Here is a 26,419-nt window from a genome sequence, read left to right as displayed (position 1 = left end):
GAGGTCATCTTATCAGGGGACTATCAGCACCTGGTAGCACTGCTACCCATCTCTGTGTCACTTTAATATTATAAAACAGCCTTCCTGCAGCTGCCCCGCAGAGCTGGGCTGCCTGCTCTCCTGCCTGCCTCTGTGATCAACGGTTTTGCTTGGTAGTTCACTCTCTGGTTTTGCTAGGGTGAAAATACAGTTTTGGAAACATAAACCTGTAACTCACCTGGAACGTTATAAATCTGTCTTTGTTAGAGAAGAGTTAGATCCTTCATGTCAAAATACTTTTCACTGTGAATGATTTTGGTAGTTTGTTCATTCTAGCACAGCACCCACAGTAAAGGTTAGCCATGTTATACCAGTTTGCTTTATATTGCATCAAACCTCCAAAATGTCAACATATCTCGTATTTTGTAATGCATTGATTCTTGGACAATAACTCTAACTCTTATTGTTTCTAAAAGGGTGCTGGTGCCAGAAGAAGAGAATGATTGATGAGAAACAGACACCAGCCCGTAGGCACTCATCCTTTTGCTTCGGATACTGATTTATCAGTGTGCCTGTGTATCCCCTGCAAGCCCTGAACATGGAGGATCACTCAGGGTTATCGACAGTGTAGCTGAAGACCTGCGACTTTGCAAATTATCTGCTATTGGACATCTTTTACAAGAAGCCCTGACAGATAAGTTATGAGACAAAGGACAAGCACTGCATTGCTGTGAAAAGCTGTCATTGGGGTCTGGGTGACTTCTACCAAAGTCTTCAATTAGTGAAATGAAGACTCTATCCTAATGCTTCGCGTTTGACTTGGAACCTATTTTATAAAATATATACATATATATGTATGTATATGTATAATCTATAGACTGCACATATACCAGTACTGAGCCTCCTTACGAAGGTGACGTACAAGGATTTAGAAATGTATTTGTCAAGATTCCTGTCACTTCACACCCTCTGGGTTACCGTATCCTCCGTGATGCAGCACTACCCTTCTGTGTGGGGACACTATGACGTATGTAAGACGCAGATTTACACAGAAGAAGGAAAAGTATGGGATTACATGGCCTGCCAGCCAGAAGCCAGAGACATGATCAAATATGTAAAAGTGACTCTGGATCCCCCAGACATAACGTGTGGAGATCCTCCTGAGACTTTCTGCGCAATGGTAAGGCAAGCGTTTCATTTTACATAATTAGCGAGTATACATTTGTGATAGATGGCTTCAAAATGGAAGCTCTAGTGTGCACGTGTAATTATCCAAGAAAATCTGCGTCTTACTCCAAATGTGAAAGGTTCTGCTGAGCAAATGCTGAGCAGCACATTAAGCTGGGCAATGAGATGTTCTTCTTATGGGGACCTAACATGACTTTGCCTGAATTCAATGTCTTTCTAGGTCAACTTTTAATGACTTGAAAGAAAGCAGCATAAAACTCCTAGTGCATTAAGCCATAGCTGGGGTGTGTTTGCCTGGGTCACAAAAGACTTGAGTGAATTATTTCAAATACGATCACCTGAAAGCATCATAGAGTGGTATAATGCAGCATCATTTCCAAACATGAGACTGTTGTTAGAAACTCAGACTCCAGAAGCTTAAAAAGTGATGGTGGGAGCTGGGCTGGTGGAGTCTTTCCAGCAAGCCCACATGGCTGCAGGAGTTGTTGCTGAAGCTTTGCTATGGCACAGCAGGTCCATACCTGCGTGTATGGACAGTGGAGGAAGACACACCTCCAGGTGGGGGCCACCTCTACCACCTACTGACAGCTTTCTTCTTTAACTGAAACTGTAGGCATTCCAACCAACTAAAAGAGACCAAAGTCAAGTCCCTTAATTCAGATGCTTCTAAAATTTGAGACTGGTTTTGGAAATTTTGAGCTTGGTAAATAACTGTACAGGTATGAAAAAATGAGCAGACGCTATATATATCAACCTTTTACAGCTGTGGTTCTCCAAAGTGTTTCCTAGATCGTCCTGTAAGAAGTCACTCAAGTTAAAGGAAATCTTCAGCTTGTAGGTAACCTATTTCTCCTTCAGACATGGAGAATTAGTTTTCTTTGCCACTGAATATTTGTTAATTATTGAGTTGAAAATATAGTATTCCTTGACTAAAAAAACATGAGTTTGAGGTGCAAGACATATGTACCTAAATCTATTAATAAAGCACCGGGAACATATATCACTACCTACATAATTTAGATTTCATAACCTAATGAGTTTTAGTACGTGATGTTATCGTAACTGAAAAAAGTCTACAAGATATTTATTCGCCTGTGTACAAGTCATCATTGCTTTGTGACAACATCCCCACAGGAAGGAAATTTGCTTTCAAATGCCTTATGGTATCATTTTCAACCACTACTGTTCTGTAAGGAGTTCAGGTCCAACCACATATACATTTAGGGCATTATGTGCACACATGAAACTGCTTCCTACGTACATTATGGTAACAGCCACGTGATAACTTGCAGAGCTATGTGAATAAATTATATTCACTGTGAACCTTTGACTGCACCATGTGCTCTCTGCCCACTAATCCATCTCTGCTGATGTGGCTTTAACACTTTAAACCTCCAAGCAGCTTCAAGCAGCCACTGTTTAGAAACAAATAAAAACAACATGCCCTGTATAATATGGTCTTTTTCTTTATCCTGAAATGTGTTTTCTCCCTCACAATAATAATAGCTGTGATTTAGTCTTCAATCAGTGACATTTAGTAACTCATCTTGTAGTGAATAAGAAAAGTTGTTCTTTTAATGCAAAATAAACTGCCCAGCAAAACTTGTTTCTTCCTTTTAGTGCAGATAAACATTGCAGCAGTTCCTGTCTTAAGTAGTTAAGTTTCTGAATGCCTTGGTTATCAGTCTACTCTCTAGTTAGAATAATTATTTTAAACCAAAAAACAAAACAGAACAAAAAAACCCCAAAAACAAAAAACAAAACCACCATGCCACACAAAAACCAAAAAAAAAGGCAACAAAATACAAATTAAAAAAAAAAAAAACACCAAAAAGCAAAAAACAAAACAACCAAAAGACATTTTGATTAAGTATTAAAAGTGGTGCCAGATCTCCCCCTGAAGACATTTCACCTAGCAAGGTTTTTGATGGAGGATGAAAGTTCGCTTGGGAATGAACTGAGGTTACAACTATAGTTCGCTTGCTGTTGAAGCCCTTGAGATGCAGAAGGCCATCAGAATCCTGACGTGAGAAGTAGGGAAAGAGGAAGAACTGGGGAGAGAGTGAGCGCACAGTGAGGGTGTGTATTTAGTGCTGTGAGTGTAGAGTGACCGACTCCTACATGATAATCTGTTGTATTTTCATTCAGTGTAGATTTATATTGTACATGTAACACTATATTCAGATATGCATGGTAACGGCTTGACTTACTTGAAACATTAGGAAAATGACAGAAATATTTGATGTTCCTGAGGTATCGCACAGCAGTAGAGCACTCTCATCCCTAAAAATGCTTCATGTCTGTGTACTGTATCTACATGTAGAAATTACACATTTTCTTCAAAATGAGGTTTTACATATTTATAGGGGTAAACCTTTGGCATTTCCCAATTAGATCTTTTATTTTTGTGCTCATTTTTAGTTTTAGAAAGCCAGTTAAGATAGCACTGGCATACTTGGAGAAGATGCGCAGTGGGGAAGAATGCATTTCTGTTAGGCTTGGCCTTTCATTAAAAAAATCCCAAATTTGAAATGACAGAGATCCAATGGTTTCTTTTCAGCATGGTGAAGTGCCAAACAGACTTATACAAATGTTTGGTTTTATTGTTGTAAGTGTTGAATATTTCCATGGTAAACCTGTGTACTGGTGTTTTGTTATTGAAATCAGGTTAATGCTGCCTTGGAGGAGATGAGGATCCTTTCAGATATCCTAACAATAAGCAAGGGTGCCGAACAGCCGGGACTGCTTCTACAGGAAGAGGTGGAGGTCGAAGCAGCCTCCTGTTTTGTTTCTATATCAGTTCTCTGATCAGGTTTAGTAGCTTTCTGTTCACCACAGATTTAGACACTAGCTTTTGAGTCTGTGTCAGCTATCAGTGTAGTATACATTATATCCCTGAAACACAACCAGACTGAGATGTTCACTCAAGTCCTGCTGGGAGATTATGATAAAATCTAAGGCATTTTGTGAGAGGGACATGATAATAATCTACAATAATGCACAATGCAATTGTGTGTTGCAATGCGCGCAAGCATACAATACAGAGGAGATGGGAAGTTAATGGTAAAATTTGCTTCCTACTTATTTCTGCATATTCCCCAGGGACTTAAGTGTTGCTACAAGTCCATTACAAATTTTTACTCTATGAGCTTGTTTAGTTAACAGACCAAATAACAAGGTTTTGCACATGCAGATTTGTTGCAAAGTGCGATACTCCTCTAGTCAAGTAGCTAAACCCAGAATGTGGCAGCTCACCACCTGTAAGTACCTTTGGGTTGTCCCTCCATCAGTGTCTGTAGCTACTACAGGGAACATGCATCAGGAAAACTATCCCACAATTGCTTTTATGCAATCTATTCTGAGAATAACATTATAGTTCCTAGTAACATTCAGTATTGACAACTTGTGATATTATTCTGAAACCTCAAACCCCTGGAGTCTTGTGATAATGTGAGATACTCAGCTTTCATTTAAAACATCGTCTTTATTTTCTTAGTCCTTCTGGTTGCAGGGAAAAGTTTGAAAATGAAACAGAGAGGCTCAAAAAGCAGAAGCCAAATAAATAGCTTTCTAAATTGTTATTTGTTTAAAATCTCATAATTTTTAAAGTTGCTCAGGATTTTTAGGGCTTGGGAAAGGATTTTGCTCAAGAGGAGAGAGACACGAAAGAAACATATAAACAAACCAATGGCTTAGAGTGGTGAACGCTCATGGTTTTTGGCCATAGAGCTGCTTGTGTCTGTAAGGAGGATGTGACAGCATCCTTCCCCAACAGGCAGCATTCCTCCTATCTGTGGGATAACCAGCCCCCTGCAGAAGGGGTTGACTAGTCACCTCTGGCTTCACTGTACATTTTAAAGCAATCTCTTGCTGCTTCAAGTGAGGCACATGTGCTGGCAGGTGATGCATGTCTGCTTTCTGTGGCATTTCTTCAAGGAAATTCGGCCATTCTTTGTCAGTCACAGGGCTGGACTGGATGGTCACAGTGTTTGAGCCAGTGTGACCATTCCTGTGGGTCTGTAATTCATGAACTTGGAGCATTTGGCATTGGTAAGAATGTGTCTGGCACCACACACTTGTGCTTAGTTGGCCTAGGAGGAGAAGGAAGGGGAAAGAGAGAAGACAAAGAAGCTACTTCACATTTTCAGAACTGCAGGATTCACTTTGCAGAAGTACTGTAAGCAAATTTTCAAGTACTTGGGGGGTGCTAGTTCTTGTGGCCTGCAGCATTGCAGTTTACGAAACAAATCTCCTTTAAATCCCTGGGAGTAACTAACAGTTAGTGAAATCTTCTGCTTCCCTCTTTGTAAGTGCCTGTTACAATTTCACAAAACTCTGATTATAAAAAGAAACAAATCTGACTTTTCATCTTTTGCCCTGCAAGAACAGCACACAGGATGCTTCTGACTTATTTGTTTCTAAGACATTTGCTGGCTGTGGCCTCAATATGAGCATCAGGAGCCCCTGCGGTGCTGCTCATGGCTCAGGGGTCCCAGTGCCCTGAAACCCAGCTTTTAGTATGGGGTTTGTATTCAAACCTTAGCCAGGATTAGTGTGCAAATTTATCAAAAACTTAACCAGGAGACTCCTAGTGGCTATTCCTTTAATTTGTAAACCGGAGGTGAAATTTACATTACTGAGCTGTGTTTGCAGCTGAAATGGCAACATAAAAATACAATTTTCTGCTTATGCTTTGATCTAGTTATCATAACACCATCCCACGTCCCAGTGGTTAAAAAATAATGAAATTATTGGCAATTGTCGCTGCCTGCATCTGATTTTCTTCATAGTTCAAACAGAAGCTTGAAAAGAAGGCTACAGACAGGAGTCCTGTGCATTTGTACAATTTATAGAGCAGAAATGTTGATGACAGTAGAAATTTGAGCCCTTGAGTGCTCCTCTGTATTTCATAGCAAATCAAAACTAAATTAAGAAACAAAGATTATTAAAATGTCTTCTGTGCATGTAATTCTGGTATAATATTATGAGGTAGACATTAAATTTTTCCCTCTGAGACATTCAGCATCATTAATATAGCATTCCTTTAATTACAAGTAGGCTCATATTCCTTAAAAAAGGGAAAATACTCCATAGTGTAGTTAGCAATACCATTATTATGTTTACTGAAATAATTAAGTGAAGATATATTCTTCTAGGTAACATATAAATCGAAATGTGAAATATAGTTTTGGAAGCATTTTGACATGCATAAATGCATTATTGGGTAAGACATTTTAAAACAGTGTTGAACCATTAAGAGATGTTGAATAGAAAAAAGCTTTTTTCTTTCATGGGCTGAATAAGGATATCAAATCCTTCATTTTAGTTCCAGCTACGCAATCTTATTAGGTAGCATGGGGTAGAACAGGAACAGGGAGTTAAAGATGAGACTATTTTTACTGTCTTGTTTAATGTGGATTTTCATAGTTGTATTCTTTAAAAGTATGTAAATAAAGTCTGCAACAACTTTGAGTTGTACAATACCTGCATTCATCTATTTTGAACTATTTTGAGTACTTTTAATTAATACAAGTGTTGTTTTGTCATTATTGGAAAGAACATTATCCTTCAGGAGATAGAGTTTTTATTTTAGTGTTTCTTCTTAAGTTACTTGATATTTCATTTCTAGTACCACAAGACCTATGTGGTGAGCTACAGCCCCACCACCCCTTCTCTCTCCCCCACATACGGCAGGACACCCTCACTGCCCCACTGACGTGGCTGCTCCCATCCAAGCAGCGCTTTGGTCCCTAACTTCCAGCCTCGGACTAGAGCAGCTAGCAGGAAGAGAGCAAGAAGCACGCACCATGCCCTCTGCTCCTGCTGTCCCCCCAGCTCCCTCCTGTGGGGCAGTGCGGAGGCGACAGCCTACCTGTGCCTGTGGTAGCAGCCTGCACGCAGACACTTCCAAGGCTTCTTGTTCCTCAGGCCCCCGGGAAAGGAGTTCTTCATTTCATAAAAGAGGAAAAAAAATTATATCCTTCGCAACATCAGGAATTTTTTTTTTAAATGTTTTGGTAAAAAAATCTCTTTTCTTCCAACTGGAAGCAATCTAAAAATTAAAAATTTCTCATAAAACAAAACTGAGGATTTCCAGTAAAAGAGATTTGCATTTTATTCATTATTACACATCAAGATTCCCCAGTAAATCATTAACAAATCTCTACCCGGTTGCCTTTTTTTTTTTCTCCTCAGTTACACTTTGGGTACTGGAATGTTTTCAAACCTTAAACAAAGCAAAAGCACGCCCACAAAAACTTAAGTTGTTAAAAATATTTGGGAGTAAATTAAGGCTCCTAAACAAAGTCAAGGGCTTCTACTTATTTTCAGTTGCAGAGTTTTAAGGCATATATCACTACTATGGGTAAAAGCACATTCTTTTAACAAGATGTATATTTTATAAATACACTTAATAGAAACTGTTTAACTGCTGCATTTAACACTGCCTTTATTCTGTGTGGTACTTGATCTCCTATTTTGTTTATTCCCCTGAAGTTAACTGAAAATATTAGACATTTGTAGCTAACACAGTGATCAATAAATGATTATTTTGAGACCATCTAAGGAACCTGAAGGTGTACAGGTCCGTAGGACCTGATGAGATGCATACACAGGTCTTGAGGGAACTGACAGATGAAGTTGTTAAGCCACATCATATTTCAAAAGTCACGGCAGTCCAGTGAAGTTCCCACTGACTGGAAGAGGGGAAACATAACCCCCATTTTTAAAAAATGAAATAAGGACTCAGGGAACTACAGACCAGTCAGCTTCACCTCTATGCCCAGCAAGATCATGGAACCAGTCCTTTTAGAAACTATGCTGAGGCACATGGAAAATAAGGACATGATTGGCGACAGCCAGCATGGCTTATAAGGGCAAATCATGCCTGACAAATTTGGTGGCCTTCTACAACAGGGTTACAGTGTTGGTGGATAAGAGAAAAGCCACTGACATAATCTAGTTGGGCTCATGCAAAGCAGTTAGTACTGTCCCACACAACATCCTTGTCTCTATATTGGAGAGGCATGGATTTGATGGATAGATAATTCAGTGGATAAGGAATTGGCTGGATGGTCACACTCAAAGAGTTGTGGTCAGTGGCTCGGTGTCCCAGTAGAGATCAGCAATGACTGATGTTCCTCAGGGATCAGTATTGGAACCAGCACTGTTTAACATCTTTGTTGGCAACATGGACAGTGGGATTGGGTACAACCTCAGCAAGTTTGCTGATGACATGAAGCTGCATGGTGTAGCTGTCATGCTGGAGGGGAAAGGACACCATCCAGGGAGACCCTGACAGGCTTGAGAGGTGGGCCCGTGTGAACCTCATGAAGTTCAATAAGGCTGAGTGCAAGGTCCTGCACAGGGGTTGGGGTAATCCCAAGCAGAAATACAGGCCGGGCAGAGAATAGATTGACAGCAGCCCTGAAGAGAGGGAATTGGGGCTGTTGTTGATGAAAAGCTATACGAAGAGATGGGGACACTTTTTTTGTTTTGTTTTTTATCAGGGCCTGTTAAGACAAGAGGTAATTGTTTTAAACTAAAGGAGGGTAGATTCAGGCTGGACATGAGGAAGACATTTTTTACAATGAGGGTGGTGAAACACTGGCACAGGTTTCCCAGAGAGGTGGTAGATGCTTCATTCCAGGAAACATTCAAGGTCCCAGGCTGGACAGCGCTCTGAGCAACCTGGTATAGTTGAAGATGTCCCTGCTCATGGCAGGGGGATTGGACTAGATGACCTTGAAAGGTCCCTTCCAATGCAAACTATTCTATGATCGGGCAACGTGCGCTTACAGCCCAGAAAGCCAACCACTTCCTGGGCTGCATCAAAAGAAGTGTGACCAGCAGGTCAGGAGAAATTATTCTGCCCTTCTACTCCATTCTTGTGAGGCCAATTTGGAGTACTGCACTAAGCTCTGGGGCCTCCAACATAAGAGAGACACGGAACTGTTGGAGAAAGTCCGGAGGAGGCCACAAAGATGATCAGAGGACTGGAGCACCTCTCCTGTGGAAACAGGCTGAGACAATTGGCGTTGTTCAGCCTGGAGAAGAGAATGCGCCAGGGAGACCTTATAGCAGCCTGCCAGTAGCTAAAGAAGACCTACAAGCAAGCTGGAAAGGGACTTTTTACAAGGACATGTTGTGATGGGACAAGGTGTAACGACTTTAAAGTGAAAGAGGGTAGACTTACATTAGATATATGAGATAAATTCTTCACCATGAGGATGATGAGGCACTGGGACAGTGGACTGCCCAGAGAAGCTGTGGATGCCCCATACCTGGGAGTGTTCCAGACCAGGTTGGAAGAGGCTTTGAGCAACCTGGTCTAGTGGAAGGTGTCCCTGCCTGTGGCAGGGGGGGTTGGAACCAGATTATCTTTGAGGTCCCTTCCAACTGAAACCATTTTATCATTGTAATAACACTTGTTCTTAGAAAGCAAGGTATTATAACATAAAATTTCAGCAATAATAGAAATTATTTCAGGGCTTCTGTCACCTGGTAGGAGGCATACAGTGCACAGGTTTGAACACAACACGGCTATAAGGACATGCCATTTACTGGTGGGTTATTCATAGCCATAGCAAGACCAAAATAATTTAGTCTTGTTTTATTTATTTTTTTTTTAACTACTGGGGAGAACTTGTTTCTCAAACATTTTTCTCCTGTCAATAGAAAAATTTCAAATAGATAATTCCTGGAGGGCCAGCAAAGTGATTGCCACAGGCTGGGATGTTAACACTGGTGGAGGCGGGGTGGCTCACAGCACCCCTGTGCTGCCCGCTGCTACTGTGCTGTCTTGTGCCCCACTGCATGTGCATCCTCTCACTGGGGCAATTTTGGCTTTGTGGATGAGATTCTTGCAAACACGCGAGCTGGTGTACCCCCTGCTGCCCTCAGCACCCTAGGCCCCCCAAATTGCCTTCCTCAGCCAGCTGAGGGGAATATCTGGGAGGAGCTGCCTAAGTACTCTGCAGAAACTTGACCATTTAGTCTTATTTTGGTGTGGAAACAGCAATTTTATAAAGAAATAAATGGCTTCCACTGTAAAATGGATACTCTGACATCCACAGAGGAATCTCAATGGCTTGCTGTCACTGCAGCTGGATCAGAAATGTCCTCTCAGCAGCATCTTTAGTGCCACCTTCTGCAGTAAAACAATACTACTTTATAAATAAAATCTTTACTAGCAATGTATTGTAACTTGTACTTCTTATGGTGAGGCAGAGGTGATCTCAAGCCTGTAGCTCACTGCAGGCAGACTCTCCTAACAGGATTTGCTGAGTTAGAGGGACAATGCAATAAAGCAGCAGCCTACCTGGCACTCCACATTTGGAGTAAGACAGCACATCACCCCCTATCCTCCTGGGCTCAGGGCTGATGGTAGCAGGTGACCCCACTCCTTCTCTCCTAGAAACCTTAAACTGAGATTGTACTTTTCCAGGGGGATGAATTCACCTTTCAGCAGAATGACCTTTGCTTTCTAATCTGCTGGTGTCACGCAGTCAGCCCAGTGCAGGGGCAGTGGTGTGGGATCGCTCCCTGCATGGGGTGCAGCTGCTTTGCTTTCGCACATCTTGGTCAGGGGTGTGATGCCTTATGGTCCCAAGTGAGCTGTGCAGCATTGGGCTTTCCAAGCTTCTGTCTCATTTTGAGGACAGTATACAAGGAGCGTAGTATTTTTCCTCCCACTGTGATGGACAAGTCTCAGAGTGTGAATTCTGGGTTTACTTAGCAGAACTGAGCAGAGCTACTGATTTTATCCTGCTCAGGTTTGTCCAAATTATCTGGACAAACAATTTTTCCTTCATTTAGTACCTGTACATCTCTAAACCCCAGACTTTCGTGGGGTTTTGGGGTTTTTTTTTGTTTGTTTTTTTGGTTTTTTTTTTTTTTTTTGTTTTTTGTTTTTTGTTTTTTTTTTCTCTACAGGGCTTGTACTATGTAACAGCTAAGGATCACTGGAAACTAAAAGCAGGTTCCTCAGGCACTTCCATGTATTAAAATTTCCGTTTGTAAGCATCTTAGTTGAAAGTAAGCCAAGTGAACTCAGCCAAGAGTTCTGCAGACCCTGTGTACGTCTGGACAAATCTTCTGGTTAGTGGGCTGCCCTGGAGTCCTTCAAGAAAGCAGAAGTCAGTAAGTGGACTCCCAAATGATTTTAACATTTAGACATGTATGTTACTTACAAACCAAACACTCCCAAATACAACTCAAAGTTGCCCCATGCAAACATTTAAGTCCACAGTATTCTGCCAGAACATTCAAGGAAAAAAATAGATGTATAGACTGAAATGATAATCAGGCTCTTTCATCCCTTCTGCTCTATGCTCTGGGGCAGAGGGGGAGAAATCTGGACAAGCACTAGCAGTCCCTGCTGACAAAGTACGGAAATTGCCCATCTCCTATGCAAGGATGAAAACCTGTCATTTGCTTTTATCCACAGAGTTTAGAAGGGGCTGAATTTGTGGGAGCTGCTGAATTTTAGTGCAAGTACCACTGCTGTTTTGTTTTGGGTTTTTTTGAACAATACTGATACTGTTTTGCCAAAGCTGTGATTTCCAATACAGAAAAAACCCACATACTTATTTAAGAGTAGCTAAAACCAGGAAAAAAATGTGTTAAACCAAGTATTTCTTGACTTTTTTCAAGGCCTATAAGTACTAGCTGGATCTGAAAGTCAGAAATAATCCCAGATACTATTAAGGTCATTGACTGATGAGATGCACTGGGATGCTAATCTTACTACATGAAAAGTAAGAAGTAGTTCTGTACCCAATTTACATGTAGAAACGATGGCTGTTGATACACATTTTAACTATAAAAGTTTGTATTTTCACAGGTCACTTGTAGTGACACAGTCTTGATCCACAAGTACAAATATAGCTAGGGACGTGAAAATCCTTGGCATTGAGCTGGCTTGGCAATGTGCGTCAGTGATCTCACGTAGCTTTGATGTTTGCTGTATCATATTTTCTGTAAAATGGCTTTATTACTTATCTCCTAGTTCTTTAGGTAGATTGTTTATAGGGAATTTAGGAATAAAAAAGGTGAGGAAAGAAAAGGTTGCAAAGGAATTTTAATTATGCTTATTACAAGCAAGAAATCTACTATATCAGAGATACTTTATGTCAGAATTCAGCCTAAGGAGAATTTTTATAGCTAAGTAGTTGTAAAATATTTAAAAGAGAACACCATTATGATGAGAGAAGCGTTTTCTTACATGTACACACTGTGTCTTTCCAGCATCCTGGTGCATTTTAGATTTTTATCTGTAAAACTGTCAGGAGCCATCATTTTAACTCATCAATTTGATTTTTACCATCTACACCTGCTCATAAGGCACTTTCCTCCAGTGAAAGCTAGAAACAGATCTGTTTGTGGGTGACATTTACAAATCACTGGGAAAAAATAAGTGATAAAAAAAAAACAATAAGAAAAGGAGTAGCAAAGAGTTACACAAAAGCCCTCATCTTTTAGAAACAACAATGCGCATAGCTGTAGAAAAAAAGTGCAGAATATCATTTTTTGACTGCTAAAACAGCTCTTTCTACATGTGCTATTTTCCCTCATCTATTTTTATCACAGCCTTCCAGACTTTGACATGCCTCTTGGCTTCCTTGACCATATGGATCTGCCAAGCAGTATGAATACTGTAGGGATAGCCTGCAGAAATAGCCTAGCAAGGTGTCTCACTTCGCAAGAGTTTGCTCAGACTTTCAGAACTGTTAAGTAATGGGTTTAAGGCGTTCAAGCATTGTAGCTTTCCTCACTAAAATTTTGAGACAAATTTTTGCTACCAGGTTGTACCTGGAGTCCCCTTTTTCCTGAAATGGAAGCAAGAGAAGCTTTTGAAAGTAAAAGAACATACAAGCTTTTTGTTATCTGAAGCACTGGCTTTGATGATTTTTTTTTAAAAAAGGTATCCTTCAATAACTAAGAAGTAGATAAAGGTGATATATTTCATGCCTAAGAGTCAGTGTTTCACTTTCCGTAAACAGAACTTAAAATATGATCTTCCATTGAAATTAATGTGCCCTGTATAAGTCAAAAGAAGGACTTCTACTGACAGCAATGGATCATACCCAAATATTGCTTCCCTCAAAGTGCATATTATCCTCTGTACAGTATCAGTTTGAAACTCTCAACTAGAAACTTTAAAATCATCTTAATTAAAAGCAAAATTAACAGTATGACTTTATCTTTTAATCTTTTTCTTGTCAGAGTCAATTTCACTGAAGTTCAGTTATTTCCAGCCTTTTTCAGTTATAAAATCTTTACACATTGTATTAGTGCTTGGTCTCGGATTACTTTACTCCTGTGAGCTTCAGTGCAAGGCTAATTATCTCTAGTGACAGGACAGGGTTTGGTTAAAGTGGTGCATTTTTTTCTTGGGTACAGTTTTGGCAATCTTGGGGCATGCACCAAAAACATATTTTAGACCTTCTAGCTGGAAAGTGCCAGCTAGAATACATACATAGAATACATATTGGGGTTTGCATATAAAAATATATTACTTTAGCTTTATGCATCTCATGGCTTATTTGTAAATAATTAAAAATGAGAGAAGGCTATTGTTGAATGGTCTTCTCATAGTTCTCCATAATTGCACCATCATCGGTTGCAGCACTCAGCATTAGCTAAGCATCATCAGTTATGAACCTCAGGTTTTATAGCTTTAAAAGCAAGTCCCCAAACAAGAGTTCAGCAGTTCCCTTTTTTCATTAACCAGATAAGATAGTGTTTTCAGTATAACACTGTGAAATTTTAAGCTGTAGTAGGGAGCATGCCATTTTTAATCATTAAACAATGGACAAATTATTCATATCTGAAATTCACAAGCGGTTTTTTTTTTTGTTTTTGAAGCCATACACCCATTTGTTTCCCCTCCTTCTACAAGTTGTTTCTGCAAGTCCTCAGCTGGTGTAAAGTGGTGTACATGTATTGAATGGGATGGTGCAACCACCATGGAGAATGTGGCTCCATACATCTGCCACCTGTGCCACACCTGCACCTGTCCCCAGAGCCAGTCCCTCTCTCCAGCCTTGCTGAAATGGAAACTCTTGAAAATGGTGGAGAAAAGGAAGACTGAAGAGAGAAATGGGGAGTTGCTCCAAAGAACACAAGAGCCTGCCTTCCTCCTGACTCCCTCTCTCCTCACACCTTAAGGGCTCTGCAGCTGGAGAAGCCACTAGAGCTGATGGATTTGTTCTAACTTGCCCTTTTCCTATAATTTTTTGGGCTTTCTTTTTAAATGGTGCAGACCCCTATAGACCTTCAGTTGTGCACCTTAGATGGGAACAGGTGAAATGTTTTTGAAATCCTTTTGAAGTCTTAAGAAGTTCAGCAGTAGGATGTGAGAAGCATGTACCAAAATGTGGATTGGTTTATAAGGACCCCTTCATCATGCTGCTTTTCCTAGGCACAGTCTCCAAGACAGTATATGTACATAGCAGGAGTGCAGAGAAAGCAGGCATAGCCTTTCTACAGGCAGCATTCGACTCTCCTGATCAATAACAATCTGACTAAGAATTTGGAGTGAATGTCATTCTGGTGATTGTATCTCATCAAGGGCCTTGTACTGATAAGCGATGGAATGATAAAGTTGTGCATAAGATCAGAAACAAAAATCAGACAGAAGCAGGGCCCCAATGAATTTAACCTTAGCCTCAGGGTTTGTTTTTTTTTTTCAGTTCCCATCCTCAAGGTCACTGCACCTATGCTAATGCAATTTTGTCAGCATCCTCCTCCTGCCAGGCCAGTTCCTTCTGATACCCCAAAAGAAGATTTACAGAAGCTGACCAAAAAAAAAAAAAAAAAAAACCACACACACAAACAACAAACACACACACACAAAACTTTTCACAAATTAGAGAGATAAATAAGCCTTTGCTGTTAGTTCCTTTACTCTGGATTAGTAATTGGTTTGTTTATAATTATAACCAAATATAAATATAAATATAAAGCCTTCCAAGGAAGGTAGAACATGTTTGCTTTTATAATGATGAAATAAATCATAAATTGGAAACACCTTTGGAATCCAAAGATATCCCTCTTCACCAAGGATCAAATCCACAGTGTTCTGCTGGGAAATACATGTGGCCATTGACAGTGCAGCTATAGCAAAGGTGTCCAGCTAAAGAACAGGGTGATAAAACTTCTTCCTTGAGCTTGTACTGGCAATCTGCAAGGTAACACTGGTCTTTGATCCAACCCATGCCCAGTGTCCCAGGAAGTGCTGCAGCCCCTAAGCAACCTGTGTGTGTGGAGAGAAGCAGGTACCCATGTTGCATCTCAGAAGAGGAGGACAGAGACTCCTTATTTCTGTGCAAATCTCAGAGTATTCTTGGATAATTTGTTTGCAAGGGAAATCAGCTTTTCGCTGTGCAAGAAGTTCTTGTCGGTTTCCAATAGTAGTATCATACAGGCTTCGTTAGAAGACACTATCTGTCCAGTAAACTCATGAAGCAGAGAAACTTATAATTGAGCCTATGATACTGCTGTATCTGACAATACATATGCTTCCTTAAGCCTTGCACTTCGTAGATCTCCACATGCCAGGTAGTTGGGTTCAGTTACTGTTGATTTTAATCATTTATAGTTTTCTGTCCTAGGTTTCTTAATGCTTTATACAAAAAAGCAATAGAGAAAGTAAACAACACAAAATACAGGCACGCTTTACAAGTAATTTACAAGGCCTTAAACTAATGAGAAATGAGAGTCTGATTCATCAGTATCTGTGGCTCAACATCTTATTCTGCAATCAGTGAACCTTATGGGCATTGGGCAGATCTGCAGCCACAGAAAAGAGGTATTTTCCAATTTGTTTTCTTGTGGTGTTGGTTGGTTTTTTTGTTTGTCTTTTTTTTTAGTGGAATGTGTTTAGCTTTTCTCAGTTTGAGTCAGATTCCAACTTTTATTTTTTTTTAATAATTTTCTTTTGGTTAATTGTATGCATAAAGGTCACAGAACTAAAGTCGGGAAAAAATCTAATTTTAAACTGCAGTTGATTTATGAAATAATACTCAATTCCTTGGGTTTGTGAAAATAACATATACCAGTAATAATCTCTTGGAACTGATTTAACACCATATTCTATTGCAGTGGTAGGAAGAAGCCAAGGATTTGTAACAATCCGTCATTTGCAGTGACATTTTTATTACTCTTTCAGAAATGCTGTGCTTTAATTGTCTCCCTGCTTCAAATCAACGGCTTAGGTTGCTTTAACAGTAGTTTTTTCTCTATGGTTATCATTGCCCTTTCTTTCAGTAGCCCAAACTCTGTATGTTCCTGGCATGGTAACTGCTAAAGGGAATGGGAGCAGAGAACCTATCCATGTCCTTCTAATTTAGGAGAGCAAAAATGCTGTATTGATTGCAAGTCCCACTTTTATGGAGTTCACACCAAATTCCTTATAGACCTGTATCCCAGGCAATTCCCCCTTGATTCATGAGGACTAAGCTGAGAGAAAATCCATCCAAAATAATATAGTTGGGGGTTTTTTTCCTCTTATGAAGTTTGCAACAAGCTGCCTGATAGAGAAATGGCTTTGCTTTCCACTATTAAAAAGAAACTGTAAGCTCTTAATTTAGTAGCAATGTCGCTAGTGCTTTAGCATCTTCTGCAGTGTGCCTCCAACTGACGAACTGAAGTGCAACCATAAATAGCAATGATGTCTTTGTCAGCTTGTGAGAAAAAAGGGTTGGGTTTTTTGTTTTGTTTTTTTTTTGTGTTGTGTTGTTTGGTTTTTTTCTCCCCACACTTCCTGAAAGGACATATAGTAAGACATATCTAATCTCTCCTTTTGCTTAGTACATAGATTTATCTGTTTGATGGGCTACTGAATCAAAACTCTGATTTGTTGCCTGCTAGTTTACAACACAGCTCAGTGAACAACAAGAACACAGCCCTAAGGTTGTGTCATATATGATTTGCACCCTGAAGTTTAGTGATTGCATTACATTCTCAGCTTTGCAGTGCGGCACTTCGGGGTGACCTTCCATTTTCAAGGGAAAGGCAATTTCCCTCCAACCCAAAATGTTCTTGCCTGAGCCCCAGCCTTGCCAAATTACATGGTCAGACCTGTAGCCCCTGCATATCCCCTGTGCATCTCAGTGAAGAGGGATCCCCTCCCAATATCCTAGATCCTTGAAGATCCCTTTCACAGTTGGGCTGTTCCTTCCTTGCTCCGTAACTGATAAATAAGAAGATGTCTGAGGAGCAAATGGCTTTGTTAGATTGAGTTTACCTGCTCTATATTTTAAGAGATTACCTGCCAGAAAAGCATTAGGTTTCACAAATCCCCAGGTTGGGGACCTGATGCAATTACAAGGAGAAGGGACTTGACCATGGTGGCAGCACGACTGGTCCCTATGCTAAGAGGTTTTAATGGAGCAGATTAAATTGGTACTGGATTCTGAATCACAAATGCATTAAGGCAAAATAACGATTGGGAAAGAAGAAAAAAAAAGTTAATTTCAGGGCTGGCACGCCTTCAGGTTTGTTTGCTTGAGAATATTTTTGGAGGGTAATGTTAGATGCTAATCAAGAGTTACAGAGAGGCTTGTGACTAATGGGTAAGATACAGTGTGCTCTGTGATGCTATGAGAAAAATGCTGATGCAGTTAACTGATATCAGAGAGATAAAATAGCACTGGCAATAGAAAAAAAAAAAAAAAAAACACCACAAAAACCACACACACACACAACCAACAAACCTGAAAGATTTTGTAAGTTTTTGAGATCCCACCTCAGCATCATTTTAGAGGATGTTTCTAACTAGTAGCCACACAAATAATTGCAGATTACAATGTCATACAACTCCATTAACTAGGTGAAGAAAAAATAGCAACATTTTTATTTTAATGAAATGTCTGCTCACTTCTCCTCTCTACCATGCATCTTAATGTACCTTGCTGTCTGCACTGACTTGGGGCTCTAAGGCTTTGTCATTTCTTGGCAATTCCATTCTCTAATTTCTTCTGACACATGGTGCTTAAATCCACAAGAAATGTGAGGTGAGGCAGAGAGGATTCCTGCAGACTGCTGCACCATAAGAGGAACACTCATTTGCATTATTCATTAGATAAAGGCACTGATTTGCATCTCATTTTGGTCGTCTCCATTTCCAGGCAGAGGATGTAGAGAATTTGCAGAATTGCTGAGTTTTTATGGTATTAATAGTGTTCATTTGGGATTAAGCCTCCATTGTCTGCTGCCCCATATTTTGTCCCATCTTAAATACCTACAGAAATTACATTCTTTTGCTCTTTTTGTAAGAAACTGTGGCTATTTACTGCATAGTAAAAGGGTGCTAATTTGTTTATCATTGCAATTTTACAAGTAATTTTTAAATCAAAGCCATAATTCTATACTTTGCCATTTTTTGTGATTAGATTGCTCCGATCTTTTTCCCTGTTGTTCTGAGGTTACTATTCAAAAGCAAAAGCTTGTAAAAAAACTGCAATGATTATGTGTGATTGGACAGTATCTACAGTTTATTTTTTCCATTCAGTATTCTTAATCAGTAGGCTTTTAAGAACTATATATATGTTCACACAGTAAAGTTGAGAATTAGAATAGCCCTAGAAAACTTCCAGCACTCTTGTTCTTTTCTAAGCTTTATGAACCAATTTACATTATGCTTAGCATTAATATTTGATTCATAAATCTATACTGTAAAAAGGAGGGGATATCACTCTTCTGTCCATAGTGCATTGAGGGGGAATGCATAATTGGTGGAGGACACTATTGAGCTCTTTCATCCTGTTATTAAATACAGAAAGCTGTCTGAGGAAATCAGAATTCTAGAATGCATAAGCAGGTATCATTTCATATATGCTTTTCTGAGAAAAATATACATGATAAACACCTTAGAAAATGCCACTGACACCCAGAGCCATTTCCTTAACCATCATTTACCTCATAGGTCAACAAATGGCTAAAAAAATTAGTGGTTTATTCTGACTCTCAAAGCCCTCAGTTAAGCTTGGTGCTTCACTAGGCTGGATATTGTACAAAAATACGGGAAGGTATTGTCCTTATTTTTAAATAGCTTACAGTATAATTGAAACACAAATGTAAAAAGTAATTAAAAAGAGGGGATCTGAAGGCTGACTTCAGCAAGATGAGGTGCTGAAGCTGAAGGTTGTGCATTAATTCTATTTTTTATTGTACTTATGGCATGGCTATATGGCTGATGCTGTAGCTGTCCAATTTCAGGGAGGGTGGGGTGCCGAGGCATGCTAGACAAATTCACATTGAACTCAGATTAGAATGTGAAAAAGGCAATGGCCCTGAACAGGACATAACACCACTTGCAGATTAAATGGCAGAAAATACAATGCAAATGCCTTATAAAAATGAAACCAGCTTATACGAGGACCTCGCCTAATACACAGCTTAACTGTAATTGAGTTTACCACAAGTTAGGACACAGCTGAATCTAAACAAATCACCTAGATAATGCACTGATTGCACTAACAGGAGTTGTTGTCAGGGGTAGAAGATGCCACATGGCTCCTTTTTCTCTGAGGTCAAAATATAGTTAGGAAGAAGCTTAAATACATCAAGATAAATGAGGAATTAGCCAATCTGTCTTTTCTCCAGCCCACAGTGTGCATACACATCCTGGAGTCTGATGGTTCCTGGGCATGGGGGCAGGGGGGCTACCCATATTTTTCCAGAATGTACCAAGTAGAAGAGTATCATGATACCTAAGGACAAAAAAAAGGCAGCTGGTGCTCAATCATGTTGCTCAGGCACAGCTTAGCTCTCTGAGATGTGCCCAGATTATGTTTGGGCAGTTTGTGAAAGGAAAAGAATGTCTAAGTAATACTGAATGCAAACCTGGGAGAAAGCAAGGGATGAATAAAGCAGGAGCCAGTCCTGCACAAGGCAAGGTCAGGTTCAGCCCCAGGGAAGGCTTTTCATGTGAATGGAGACACAAGCGAAACTCCCACTAATTGCAGTGAATTTGTTACAAGTCTTCTAAAGTTTGTACAGTCTTTTTATTTTCTTATCTTGTGAACAGACAGAACTATAGCATAAATTTTGTAGTGCTGCAACCAAGATGTTACCTCTCACATTCCCTTACAATTTCAGAATCTTGTCTGTTTACAATAAACATCAAATGCTAAAATCAGTCAGTAATAACATTGCAGAAGCTACTGCTCCTGTAAGAGCAGAGATGGGTAGTACCACTGCTTTTAAAGATCTCTTAGCATTTTATTCTAAACTGTGGGATACTTTTCTAGGTTGCAACAGGCTGAAGCATAGCAGAAGTTGTGGTTATGCTGTGTTAAATTGTTATTAACTACAAAATGTCATCCAAAGTATAGTGTTCTGCCAGTTTGAGTTATATACTTTTGTTATGCTTTTTGCTTTGAAAAATAGACATTTAAAATTTTAAAGTGTGCCAAGTAGGCCAGATGCTGCCCTTCAGAAACAAAAATTGCCTTAACTGATTCTGTAATGATTTGGGTTGTAGAAGAGCCGTAAAATTTCTACCAGACTCAAAATATCTTTCCTTGAACACTGGTCTCGCTGTGCTGATCTTGCTGTCAGCAAGGGTTTGCAGATCTTCAGTTATGAAACACCTTGTCACCACTCACCCAGCAGCTTGCTCCTGCTCCCTGTTAAGTTTCTTAAAGTATTCTGCTCAGATTTTGAAATACAGAGTGGGCTTCCTAATTATTTTCTTAGGAAAATGTTTGTGGACAGTCCTTTGATAGAACTCAAGGTAGACATTCTGAAGTGTGTCATAGAAGTGCTGGATAATCCAAAGGCTTCTGCACAATGGATTATTCTAAGCAATATTTACCCTTAAAAATGTCCTTGTCTACTGCAAAATGAGGAGAGCAGATGTGCAATATTTTTTTATCTTCACTCATCAATGGATATGAGAGCTCTGCCTCTTTTGAGGCTTACCACAGTGTCTCTGGTGAATTTACTGCACACCTCTGTCTCATTCATTACAAACCACCTATTTCACCTGCCATGAGCTTCTTGACACCCTCAGCCACATCTAGGAGAGTTTGGAGCGAATCCACCAAAGTCACTGCAGAAGTGCCTAGACTCTGGTTTGGCTGTTCCATGCTGGTTTGGCCATGCAAAGTAGCCAAAAAGCAGGTTTGAGGATGGAGCAGAGGATTTTTACTGGCACAGGACAATTCCTCCAGTGACAGAGAACTGACAAAGCCAGCTCAGTACCATCTGCTCTTTGATCCTCCTCCTGTTTCAGAAGCACATTCAGGGGACAGGCCATGCCAGCAGCTGAAAGACATGGAATGAACCTCAGAAAAACCCTTCCAGACAGTGCAGCCAGTGTGCTGGGACTTGTGTAACCAACACAAGCTAGAGCAGCCTTTAGGAATGCATTGAATTACACCTAGAGTTGTTCCAAGCCTTAATCAGAATGAAACACTTCTTATGACTACTTTTCTCCCTCTTCATTTGTGATAAACTTAAAGTGGAAACCAAAATATGTGGATTCACTCCACTGTGGGTAGCAATTTCCACAATATATTCATAAATTAAAAATGTGAAGCTGTTTCATATGAGCTTCAAGAATGACAACTGAAATAAAACTGTCAGTCTAGTGGGTCATGCCAAGAGCAGATCTTAGGTGCTTCTTGGCACTACAAAACCACAGTTATTTGCTGCACAGATGACCTTGCAGGATCCAGCCCCTTCTAACACACCTCACTAATTACAGAAAGCTGATCATCCTGTGTTCATCCCTTGTGTGAAATTCTGAAGGCTGAACCAAATTAAGTTCCAAATATATTTTCAGTTTATGTTGAGAGATAGCACTATTTCAGTGAATCCAATAAATGGAATATTGCTTTCCTTCGAACGGTATGAACAACACTGCAAGAAGATTGCATCTGTTACAAGAGGAAAATGCTATCTTTATGCCTTTTTGTAAAGCAGCCAATGGCTAATGGACAGGAAGTCTTTCAGAAAGTTTTGCAAATCCACATGATGTTCCCAAATACCAGAGTGTGCATTTGAATCAGATTTAACCAAGAGAAGAAAAGCAGGGGAATTCATGCAGCCAGATAGCTCACTGTTGGCTATGTATCTGAGATGGATCAGAACCACAAGTCTTGCCAGCTAAGAATAGCATTATCTTAAGTTTAAAATGAGTATTTCCTTCTGTTGTTCCTTTTCAGTGCTGCTTCTTGCCCCTCAGAGCAGACCAATGCATTTGTAGGTGTTTTGCTGTGATGAATGTGGAGAACTGCGAGTGCATGGAGTCAGTCCCTTCTCCAGAGCAATGACTCACGTGTAACTGGGAAGGCTGACAGCAATCTTATAGATGCATGAATTAATCTAAATTACAAGGGCCAGAAATGAAGATGTACAGTGGTAGGTGATGCTTCAGTTTCTTACTGTGAGCTGAAGCACAGAGTGAAGTTGGAAGACTGCTTCTGAGAAACGCAGATGTGCAGTCTCATGACTTCCATTGCACTTAATATTTGTGTAGTGGATTAAGTGCATGATAGGAGTACTTTCTAAAGCCTGAAGACCTCTGACTCAATGTGATGTATATAATGATCTTTCAAGTTCATCTGAAGTTCTTGTGACAAGCCCTGTAGTTTCAGGAATTACAATGAATGGGAGTGAACACCTGCACCTCATCTTGCTCCATTTCCACGTATGAGCTGGTGACTTCCCACATTGTTTCTAAACACTTTAGTGTGCAAGCTCTTAATGAACACTGTGATTAAGGATTCTCCCAGAGGAAAATTAATGTAAGAAAGTTACGGGAAACCATAATTATTATTTCCTTTAACTGTCTCACTGTTCACTTTAGGTACCTTTTAATTTTTAGAGCTTTAGAGGCTACACTTAGTATCTCAGAACATGAAAGTTCCTGCTTTTTTACAGAATTCTTAAAAGTCAGTCACTGTGGTAGCTTTCAAGGAATAGCTCTTGTGTTTGCCATGCCAGCTACATTTAAAAGATCACTGTTACAACTCGTGCATTCCAATAAGTTAAAACAACAAAAAAGTTGATGGTGCTGTTATTGCAACTTAGACTTCTGCATGACAATATTTCCTGTTATTTCTCACACATCACCTTGTTCAGCTAAGCAGTCCACCCTTTTCAGATTCTCTTTGTCTAAAAATCTTTCCATGCCTCTCATCCTTTTTTGTCACAAGGGACTCTGAGTTCTCTGAACACCACAATGGCACAAGAATAACCAACAGTTACAACAGCTAAAAAGTTGTGGGGAAGTTAGACAGGGTACTATTACACTGCATCAGCACTTAACCATACATCATTTCCATAAACTTAGCAAATATGGGAGTTTAACTGGCTGGTTCCTAAGTGAGTAGTTTCTATACCGCCACTATAAAATTATTTATACAACTGTATTGTTTATTAATAGGACTGCTTGTATTTGCGAGCCCTTCTTGTGCTAGCTAGGTGCTGTTCAAACATCTGGATGATGCCTTAACCCAAACATAGACTCTCATTTTAAGGAGACAACAGGTATGGACATGTTGTAAAGCACGGAGTGGTAAAGGGTCAACACTAGTCAGCATGACAGACAGTAGTCATTATACAACACATGATTACTATTTAGCGTCACATTTCCACTAGTCATTACTGCAAAAGAGAGGCTTTTAGGGAGATCAACTTAAGCAGATTCATTATCTCATTTTATTGATTTTTATGGAGAACTCCCAAGCATGAAAAGCAGCATGGGAGGAAGTATGAGGGTGTCTGTGTAATAAAAAAAAAAATGAATAAAAATCAAATGGATGAAGAATGAAGGTTTTTATCATCAGGCGTTGATAAGAGCGAAGTGTTGGCTTCCCGATATCAGACTGGAGGTGAGTGGGAATAGGCTATGAATGGTTTTGAAAGTGAGGGCAAACAGCTGATGGTTGATGAGATGAAGGAGGGGGATTGGTGCTGGAGTGCAATGGGAGCCTGTGGTGTCTGAAGCAATGAGCTAGAAAAATGATCTTCACAGCAGCATTCTGGATGGTTATCAACAGGGCAAGATTGCATTTGTCAAGGCCAGAGAAAAGGTTGCTCCTGTAATCAAGACATGGTATGGTGAGAGTTTAATGAGAGTTTAACTGGGAAGATGGATAGGAAAGACCATATAATAGAAATATGATAGTGATGTAGCATGGATACCGTAAGTTATCTGATGGAGCCAGTGCACTCTCAGCAAGGTCAATTAGCCCATGATGAGCACTGCATTGCCAAAGCTAGGCTGCTGCTACCCAAGTGCTTGGGTTTGTAACTAACACAGCAACATCTAAACAACAGATTTATAGCTAACTCAGAAAGGAGTTAGAGACTCCAGGTCAGAAGGGTTACATAACAAATGACTATTGCAAGCATTAGATAATATTAGATTTCTATCTAAAATTTATATTTAGGGGTTTATTTCCATTTTATCTGCTTTAGACCAGTGCAAGCATGACTTTCCTCTAGACCTATGTGGAAGAGGAAAGAGGTACCTTAAGCTTCAGCACAAAACCAGGCTGTATTTGAGAAGACAGCAGCTCCTACCTAGTGTCTCCGAAGAATACAAGCAAACCTGTTTGCCACCCCCCTCCCAAAAAAAAAGGAGGTGAGAAAGACCTCTGTTCCTTTCATTTTTCTGTGACAATTTAGAATGGTGGGCAATTAGTGATACATTTATAAACATCATTATAAAAAGTGTTGTTTTCAGCAGAATAAATTCAAGGATCTCACTCACTCATCAATTTTAGATGAGAATTCCAGGACTGCAAGGTCAAAGGTGTGAGCTTATGCTGTTGCCACTTTCAAAATACCAAGAGAAGGATTTTCACTGTAACTCCGCTTTGCCCCAGGGAAAAGCTCACTCCATTATCTTTTTAAATTAAAATGGATATGAAAAAACACTATTATATGAATTAAGAGGAGGGAGTTTACACTGTGGCTCAATTTGGAATAATTATAATTGTAGGGAAGTATTTTTCCAAGTACACTCTCCCTAATTAAACCCATGGAAATGCCTCATTTTCTGGTTATTGCTAAAGTGTGTTTCAAACTAGAGTAGAAATGCCTGACAGTAATTTCATTAGAATTCCATTTCTCCAGGCTATACAGATGCAATGAAAGAAGAGGCAAAATTAATTAAAACTGTGGACATGTTTATACCCTCCAGGTGTCATAAACGGTGGTGGCCAAGACATTTTTCAAGTAATTATGCAGACAGTTCTGCTTTTTCTGATGAGTTATTGTCCTTCCTTCTTTAATCTGTGTAAGCTCCATTTCATCATGGAGCTATTCTCAGGTGATGGGATTGGTCTTTACAGTCAGCATCCCTCTTGCACCACCGCGTGCTAGTCGAAATCACATCATCACTGCAAAGATGCAGCGACATGCGGTCAGCACATTTCCAAAGTCAGGCTTCGTATGCCAAGGTCTGCCCATAATTTAGGCTAAAAAGGAGATAATGCAATTTTCAGTTTAACCATATGTGGGTTAAATAGCTTGAGTGTTTATTTGACGCATGGCACAGCTTCTGCATGTAAAGCTCAGTTCTTCTCAGTGAGGGCAGCATTTAATCAGATTCATATGTGTTGGTGGTGTTTCTGCTATGGATGTGTTGGGGGGGTTTTTTGTTGTTTTTTTTTTTTTGTTTTTTCCATTCTGTTTCTGTTTTGTCAGGAGTTTGTCTTCTGGCCATGTTGAAATAATCACTAGTTTTCCTGAGGATGTGCAAATTGCATCCTCAGGCAATATTGTGCATAAGGCTGTAATGATAGCATTTTCTGAGTTTTCAGTGCAAGTGAGGAGCCAGAGTTTGGCGCATTTTGCTGCTCTGCATTGTCAGTGGATATAAATATGCCTCTTTTCTTGGGACTTCCAGTACCATAGGCACAGCCTCTGTATATCTGCTGTGTATCATTCCCATGGCTAGGGAAGGAACAGGTTGTCATAGCATCTATGGTGCTTTCCGGGCTCAGACACAGTAGCACATCTTTGGTACCAAGGGCAGGGCCAGCCTGGTCATATCAGCTTGGATGGAGGAGACTGAGCCCATTGTACTCCTGGGACAAGGCAGTGATGCTGTTTCCCCTCACACAAGCCTTGTGGAAGAGCTACATTAGCCCTGTGCTCCACACAGCTCTGCTCAGCGTTATCAGTAACCACAGCTGCTCCATACATCCAGTAGCATCACTGTCACATAAAGGGCGTTTTTCATCCAACATCCAAGAGAATGGGCTGGAACCTGTATTGTACAGCAAGT

The 26,419-nt window shown here is 40.0% G+C and overlaps 1 protein-coding gene across 6 annotated transcripts in view; it reads left to right on the top strand.

Annotated features, from left to right (window-relative positions):
- Positions 1–913: 913 nt before the first annotated feature.
- NTNG1 (netrin G1) overlaps positions 914–26,419 on the top strand; it is a gene marked incomplete at its 5' end in the record, with an annotated part of 155,018 nt that continues 129,512 nt past the window's right edge. For all 6 annotated transcript variants that reach the window (XM_082053814.1, XM_082053811.1, XM_082053809.1 and 3 more), the window contains one exon: positions 914–1,159. In XM_082053814.1, coding sequence (XP_081909940.1) covers positions 914–1,159 — 246 coding nt within the window. The remainder of the gene's footprint in view (positions 1,160–26,419) is intronic.

Source organism: Streptopelia decaocto (assembly GCF_964273445.1).
Source record: "Streptopelia decaocto genome assembly, chromosome: 5".
In the NCBI taxonomy this organism is placed as follows: domain Eukaryota; kingdom Metazoa; phylum Chordata; class Aves; order Columbiformes; family Columbidae; genus Streptopelia; species Streptopelia decaocto.
This window is presented reverse-complemented; position numbering and strand designations above follow the sequence as displayed.